The sequence below is a fragment of the Pterocles gutturalis genome, unplaced genomic scaffold (assembly GCF_000699245.1).
Source record: "Pterocles gutturalis isolate BGI_N339 unplaced genomic scaffold, ASM69924v1 scaffold1359, whole genome shotgun sequence".
Taxonomy (NCBI): Eukaryota; Metazoa; Chordata; class Aves; order Pterocliformes; family Pteroclidae; genus Pterocles; species Pterocles gutturalis.
This window is the reverse complement of record NW_010130250.1, coordinates 9,114-17,189: the sequence shown is the minus strand read 5'-3', so window position 1 is coordinate 17,189 and position 8,076 is coordinate 9,114. Positions and strand designations below refer to the sequence as shown.

The following is an 8,076-nucleotide window of genomic DNA, read 5'->3' as shown; positions in this document are numbered from 1 at the left end:
CTCCCCGGAGCTGTCCCCTTCCTGCCCCAGGTGGGGAGGGTCTGGCACCAGCCACGAAGCTCTGCAGGCAGCCCTGTAGCACTGGAATTGATGGTGATGCTTCCCCGCGACAGCAGAGGGGCTGCACATGCTCCAGTCCACACAAGCCAAAGCGCACCCTGACAACCCCCGGTGTGACTGTTTCCTATGAAAAAAAAAAAGATTTGAATTTGTGATGCAAATGACTGGGCATGTGGGCACAGCTGCTGGGAGGTGGCCTGGACTGGGTCAGCCGCCAGCATGGCCACGGTGATGTGCCCAGGACAAGGTCTGGACCCCATGGCAGCTGGGGCTGCCCAGTTCTCACCGCTCCTCCCTGCGTCCCTGCAGCTGCACCAAAGCTCTTGCAACAGCTCCACAACTCCCCAGCCCATGCCCATCCCATCTCACCGGAGCAGATCTGAGCTGCCTGGGGTAAGCTTGCTTTGTCCCAGGGTGACATAAGGCACAGGTGAAAGAAGATGCTCCATCAAGCAATGCACCAAAAAAAAAAAAAAAAGAAAAAGCCTTTAAGCAAGTGCAAGGTGATCTATGCACTTGTCCTGTGCTACCCTGGCCAGTCAGGAGCCATACAGCGATTGCCTCTCATCCACACCCCACTGCTCATGTGCTGTGTTTAACTCTCGTCCCTCTAACGCAGCGACCCATCGGGCTCAGCCCATTTTCCCAGCCCAGCACCAGGCCAAGGAAGCGCTTGGGCACCTTTTCGGGGTGCCACAGGCTTCTCTTGCCACTTGCCATCGCAACCCCACCTCCACCTGGGAAGCTGGACAGCAGGTTTCATTTTTATCCTGCCCAGCTGCAATTTCACAGTTGGGTTTTGGCACACAGGAAGGCAGCAGGTTGGGCTGCTGTTTTGATGAGGTTGTTTCTCAAAATGAGCCCAGTGCAAAACGGAGCGGGATGTGGGAATGGCATCTGGCAGCAGCGGGTGGGTATCAGGCGAAGGAGGTGTGCTGCTGTTCAGCATCGCCTGTGCTCTTGCTTCATGGCGGTTCTGGCCACTTTGCAGGAAACTAGAATCAGCTAAATGGAAAATCATCACTTTTTTCATTTTAAAATGCACCAGACACACAGAATTTTTTTTCAATGACAAATCAATCTTTGGAGGCCTCGGTCTTCCTATTGACCTGGGGAGACACGGGTCCCCACTGAAGACAAAAGCTGATGTTCAGCAGTGCCTTCACCTGCCTCCCAAATCCTCCCCTCCCTCCTCCTCCTCAGAAAGACTCATGACAGGGATAAAGAATTGCTGAATAATCTCCAGCCCCGCTAGTGCATCAAAGGCGGGTTTCTCAGGCCAGGCTGTGCTCCTCGCCACTGCCGTGCTGGATGCGGCGCTCAGCTCTTACTCCTTTGGCAGCCCCACAGCCATATCCAGAAACTAATTACTCAAAAAGGAAATAAATGTCACCCACATGGTTGTAAGCAAATCCCTGGGCAGGACCAAGAGCCCCACCAGGATCTGCATTCTCATACAACATAAGCAAGGGAGGAATGAGCTGTTTCCATTCATTAAGATGGGCTGTTTACTCTGAAGCCTACTGATGACGTTAGACATGCCCACTGCGTGCCTTTACATTCACCAGGGCAGTTGACCAGACACAGCGCTGAACTGCCTCTGCTCCTGTCCTACAGCATCCTCTTCCCCCAGGATGGCTCCAGGCATCTTCCTTTTCTGAACAGCAACATACCCTGCTGCCAAAGATGCAGGGATGTTCTGGCGCCCGTTCTGCTGCAACCTTTACAGAGATGAACCTGGTAACTAGCACCTTCAAATAGAATAACTTTTTTGTATTTATTCTATTTGATTCTCAGCTGTCCCAGTTTCCACTGGAGCTGCACCAGGATGGCAGCACTTCACACCCTCTGCTCCACAAACTGGGAGCCAGGAAATGCTTGGTGCTGGGCACCAGCTGTGGGGACTGCACAGCTCCAGCGCAACACTCAAAAACCCTGAGGTGGCAAGAGCTACAGGTGACTTGGGACACACAGAGTAAGCAAGGGCACAGAAGACACGCTGTGAGGGACAGCTGTGCCTGTGCAATGCAATGCTGGCTCAGGATGGGAGCAGGGGCTCCGTCGCACCGTGGGACACATGCTCTCAGCCCACCCTGGCACACTCGTGGGCGAAGGCCCAACACAGCCAGACCAGCTCCATCTGAAAGCACTCCTAGACTCCAGCCAAGCAAACATGGTACCATACAGGATCCAATAATTTTAAAAGTTAAAATAGTTTATTGCTGTTTCTAGAAATGCACTTAACTTACATTAAGTTTAAAAGTTAAAATAGTTTATTGCTGTTTGTAGAAATGCACTTAACTTACATTATCTGTTCTCTTCCTTTATTTGGCTGTTGGATTATAGGCATTAGGAGGTCATGTTTACCCATTTGTTCAATGACATAACACCATTTTCTCTTTTGCTCCACTCATGATATTCTCCTAAGCTTCGCTGGCCAACAGCCCCAAATCTCTTTTACATAAATACTGTAAATGTCTCCATAGGTTGCAGCATTGTAACAAAAGATCTACCAAAGTAGACAAAATGTTCGGTATTCTTGGTTGTTTTTTTGCATTTAAAAATATACCTAAATTTGAGATAATCTTAACAGAGTAACAATTACAATAAGAAAATAGTACAGTGCGTTGACTAAAGGAATATTCTGCTCTCCTTCAAGCCAATATTCCCTTTTGCATGTTGAAGTGATTCAGCAATTACTTAAGAACTTTTACCTACATACAATAATTTAGTAAAATGAGAATTAAACAAGGCAGATACTTACTACTATTCTTCTGTCTGCAATTCACAGCTCATGCGAATAAAATCGCAATAAATATTAAAAAATAGTTTTTCTTTTTCTTTTGTGGTTTTTTTTTTCTGTAAGGCATCTCTGAGTATTACAAAGTTTTTGTACAACCAAAAAATAAGATTGCTTTTTTCCACGTTCTCCAAGTACCTCTGTACCTCAACAGTAAATAAGAGGATTGCAGGTTTGATGAGGAAGGGAGGGCTGGTTGGGCAGACGGGGTAAGGGCAGAAAGAAGACCACAGGTGATGGAAGCAGACCGCCACATGTGCAAGAATCTGTAGTTTTCCTGTGAAACATTTCAGTCACTTTTAGAACATCTTCAAGACAGTATCTGTCCAGATTGAAAAAAAAATAAAACAAACAAAAAAAACCTTACCACAAGTCCATTTTCATAAGCACAGACTGCAAGGGTTTGGGTTTGCCCTTAACACTATAAATAGCTTAGGTATCGATATGCACCTATGGAAAGGGGATAAAGAGGCAGGGTGATTTTTTTTTTTTCCCTTTTTTTTTTTTTTTTTTTTTGTCACTTTTGCTGTCCTAGTCATATCCTTCCATTGTAGAAGATTGTCCGGGGTGTTGAAGGTGCGGGCAGCGCCCTCACTGCATGCGGTCGGGCTGCAGCTGCTGGGGCTGGTACTGCACGAAGGCGGTGGCAGGCGCCGCGGGGTTGCTGGAGGTGATGGGGGGCTGGACAGCACCTGGGTAGCTGCATCCCACGAACCCGGCGGCAGGGGAGGCAGCGTAGGGGTACTGGTCGTAGGCAGCTGTGGTGTACTGGGAATAGGCTTGGCTGGCGGCGGTGTAGTCGATGTAGGGAGAGGTGATGGACTGCACGGGGGTAGGGATCACCACGCTGGGCTGGATGATAGCTTGGGGGTAAACATAGTGAGGCGTGAGCCTGTGGAGGCAAAGGGAGAGAGTCAGTGAGGGGCTGGGCTCGTGTCCCCCTCCTTCCCCCCAAATCCATGTGCATCAGCCACAGAACGGTGCTGCCCAGCCGTGCTGCCCGCCAGCGACGGGTGCTGCTCAGGGCGGGGGGAATGAAAAGCCAAACACCCCAGCACCCCAAGGGTGGCAGTAGTGCAAGGTGAAGCATGGACTGCAAGAACGGACACACACCCTGCTCTCCATGTCTTGTATCTCCCACTATCCAGCTGCTGGTCCCCAAAATATTCTCCCTGCATGGCCACAACACAGCCCCTGCCTGCCTGGCCCGTCGCATCCCCCTGGCCTGTCCCTGCCAGCATGCCAGCCTCCCTGGGTCCCGTGTCCTTCGGGTCCACTCTCCCCCACAAACGCTGTTGGAGGCACCCAAGGACCCCCTGACCCCCCAGGGGATGTCCTGACAGCAGGGACACCAGGTTGCTCCTCCACTCATCCCATCAGGCAGCATCCCACCAGGGACGACCGCTGTCCCCAGGCACAGCCAAGGGGTGTCCAGCTCACCAGCTGCTATCAGTCACCACACATCTAAGCCATGTTTCCATAACACTGGATGTTTGGGGAAATGCTACAGAGTGTTTGTTGTAAAACACGAGACATTAATTTTGGTTTTCTTCCCTTCAGTAGCACTCCTCAGCAGCCCCTGGCCCGGCAGCGATGCTCGTGTGCCCAGGAGCTTTCCCATCCAGGCTGTGCAGCCAGCCAGCCCCTGGCATTTCCTCTGCCCTTTCCACGCAGCTCCTCAAGCGTTGCTTTGCACCAGCCGGTTTGCCCCTGCCCCGAGGTAGCCGTGCTGCTGAGAGGAATTTAACAACGCCACAGTCAATTAAAGTCCATAGCCTGAAAGATCCTGGAGATGATTAATGCAGGATTGCCCACTAATTTGCTACGAACTGCTAATGAGGAGGAAAAAAAAAAAAAAAGCCTGCATTTTCCAAAGGGCCCACAAGAAGTCAGGCCTCAAACAAGAGCAAAACCTGCTCAGAACAGAAGGTGTAGGTCCATCTGCACCAGGGGCCAGACAAACACGGGCACTTGCACATGCAACTGCAAAGGGGATCTGCCCCCCGCAGTAGAGAGCTCCATTCCGTGCAGGCTGGACAGATTTGGGGCTCAGCTAAGAAACAGGGGTGTGCAGACCACCACCAGCAAACAGCATTGACCACCGAAAGATCAGAGCCATGTGAACCAAAAAGTGCAAGCTGTGGAAAGGGTCCCTTTGTCTGGCTGCTTGCTGAATCACACCAGGAAACAGCACGAACCCAAAGCCATCCCCCAGAAAGCTCATTTCACCCTGCCCCCCAGCCCAACTCATTTTGGCAAACAAAAAAAAACCCCACAAAGATAAAACTCTGCAAAGAGCTTATGCAGATTCAAATATTTTGGGGATTTTTGTGTGGATGTGTGTGACAGCACATTTTCAGACATGATCACTTTTAAAAGCCTCCCACAGGCTCTTCACAAGACCCAGGCTTGTGCGTGCCCAAACCACTCAGCTGCTCGGGAAGAGGATCTCTTGCCCACTCATCCGTCTGATCCCCGGGGTCAGAAATCCCAGCAGACCCACCACACTGCCCAGTCGCGGGACCCGGTGCTCTGGTGCTTCACGGGGACTCCCAGCCAGGGACTGGAAACTTCTGCTGGATGGGTTGCTGGCTGCCCTCGTTCCACCCGAGTGTCTGCCCCAGGTCTCAGCCACCTCCTACAACACACCGAGGTGCACCAGGGGCTGCTCCTCCCCATCCAGCAGGTCCAGGGCTGTTCCCATGTGCTTTACAGCCAGCACTGAATGGTTTAACCTGCTCCTCAGGCAGGAGAACGGCTCCTTGCAAACAAGGGCTCATCTGAGCAGAGTCTTCTCTCGTTTCATGCTCACATACGCGCTTTGGTTTTTCTTGACGCAATCTGCATGATGAGAGAATGTTCTCCTCCCTCTATCCAGCAACACTGCCTCCAAAATCAGGGTCTTCAGATGTAACGAGGCTGCCTGGAGAGAGGCAGGACGGGGGAGGAGGGTGGATGGTGGCGAGCAGACCCTCACCCTTTGGCTGATGGAGTGCAAGAGCATCTCCAGAGCCCAGAGCCATCCCCGGTGTAGTGCAGAGGGACCCCACAGCCCTTCAGTCCATAAATGCTCCACGCCCCGTATCACCCTGTGACTAACAAGAATGAGATGAGGCAGCAGAAATTCACTGGATCGCTTTTAGCTCTGATCTAAACTGAGGCCAGCACAGCTGAATTGGAGCTAGAGCTTATGCACCAGTTCAGACCAATAGCTCTTGATGTCACACACTCACATCAGCGGCCATCTCTTCCCAGGAGCTGGGCCAGTCCCAGCCCAGAGGTTCCTCACACTTGGTCACCAGGAGTTTGTTTTGTTTCCTTTTGTTTTAAATACCACACAGACGCAATACTGCTGTCTTGGTTGCCAGGGTCTGGGGAAGGGCTCCGCAGAGGCAGCCCCAGGCACTGGCCCATGCAGCCGCTGGGGGTGAGATGAGGACAGCCCACGCATGCCTCTTGCTCTATCCCCTCATAAACAGGCAGCTTGGACAGCAGCCTGCATCCCAGACCCGTGATGGATGCTCTGCCTGCCTGTCGCTTCTCCCTACATGTGTCCCGCAGGGCTTCCTGCTACTCCAGGGCTTGATAAGGTTAAAACCACCCCACAAACACAACAAAAACACAAATGCACAACCTTCACACTCAGGATTCACTAAAGAACACCCACCAGCAGGGGCAGAGGAGCGGGCTCCACTTTTCCTGCACACAGGCATTCATCCTGCACTTGCAAAGTGACCAAGAGGATGGTCCGAGAACCCCGAGCATCATCCTGTCTGAGCAGCTCCGCAGGTCACCCCTGATGTCCCCTGCTGCCACCCAACTGCTCCTCAGAGCCAGCACACCCCCTGTGGTGACATGCCACGTGTGGGACCATCAGGGCCAGCGTACAGTCCTAACTCATCCCTGAGAAACCCGCATGTTGGCTTTACCCTCACATACACAGCTCCTCCATCGCAGCTCCCAGGGTGTGCTCCAGAGAGACAGCAAATCCACAACATCCTGCACTATTTTTTTTTCCCCTCAGCAAGGAAAAATTCCAGGTCTTCAATACTACTTTGAATAAAAAGCACCATTAGCTAGGAAGACAATAAGTACTCCTGTGCTCCATTCCAGAAAATACATCCCAGCCCCATGCATACACAAGCGCAGATCACACACCATAGCTCACTGCACTACAAAAATCACACTCAGCAACTCCAGAATCTGCTTCTATGTAAAAGGGAAGGTTCATTTGGTCTGTGGGGTTTTAATAATTTAGCTAGAAATTTCAATCAGGATATGATGCAGTTTGGACTTCTGCATCAGGTGAACAGAGGCAACTCATGGATCAAAACACAACACACAACCCAAGGTAAGGTCACTCTGATGACTCGCAGCTACAAACAAAACAAAACAGTGCAATACAAAGAAGTTCTCTGCTGGTTACGTTTAGCATCCATAGAAAGTCTTAAATTATTTCCTCCCCTTCCATTACTTCTGAAGACAGTCTTTCAGGGAAAAAAAAAAAAATCTGTTTTGGAATTTTTCTAGAAATCAGCAAACTCTAATCTGAATTTCTACCGAATGAGTCACATCTGTGTTCTAAGATGCCTTTCCCTTCCTCCCTCATCACAGTTTTCCTCCATCCCCCACGATGGGCCCTGCCAGCCAGAAGAGAACTTCATCTGGAATACACACCGTGTGATCATGAAACGTCAGCCCAGTGACCAGCCATCGCCACCACACGTCAAAGTCATCCCATGAACAGCAGGCGTAAGAGATGCTGATGGCGTTACAATTAATTGCGGGCAAAGGCCACAAAACCCAACGAACACGGTCAAACCCAAGCCTAGAGCCCACGATGGCTGCAGGAGGGACTGGGGAGGGCTGTCCCAATGCCGGAGGGGAGCCGGGACCGCCACGCTAGCCCACGTTCCTAACGACGTGGCACCACGCCATGCTGCCCCAGCAGCCAAAATGGAGAGGCACAGAACAAAGGAGATGGTTACGGAGCCATTGGCAGAGGGAACGCAGGCTCGGCTTCTGCTTTTGCTGTACAAAACAGGCAGGAGAGAACAAAAGCAGCCCCGTTTTGGTGCAGTCCTGGGTGGAGATGTTCAAACGCATCAGGTGAGGTTGCGGCTGCCAGCGCCCTGGGCTCCTGGGAGGTGCTGCCTGCTGAAAGAACAGACTTCTTAAACCCTGCCACCGCCTGGGTCTCCCCGCTGCCGGGGGGG

General features: G+C 51.5%; 1 protein-coding gene across 1 annotated transcript in view; it reads right to left on the bottom strand.

Moving 5' to 3' along the window:
- Positions 1-3,363: 3,363 nt before the first annotated feature.
- Positions 3,364-8,076, bottom strand: part of LOC104466634 (RNA-binding protein 38) — a 13,394-nt gene continuing 8,681 nt past the window's right edge. The window contains exon 3 of the mRNA XM_010080138.1: positions 3,364-3,752. Within this exon, the coding sequence (XP_010078440.1) occupies positions 3,452-3,752 (301 nt within the window). The 3' untranslated portion in view covers positions 3,364-3,451. The remainder of the gene's footprint in view (positions 3,753-8,076) is intronic.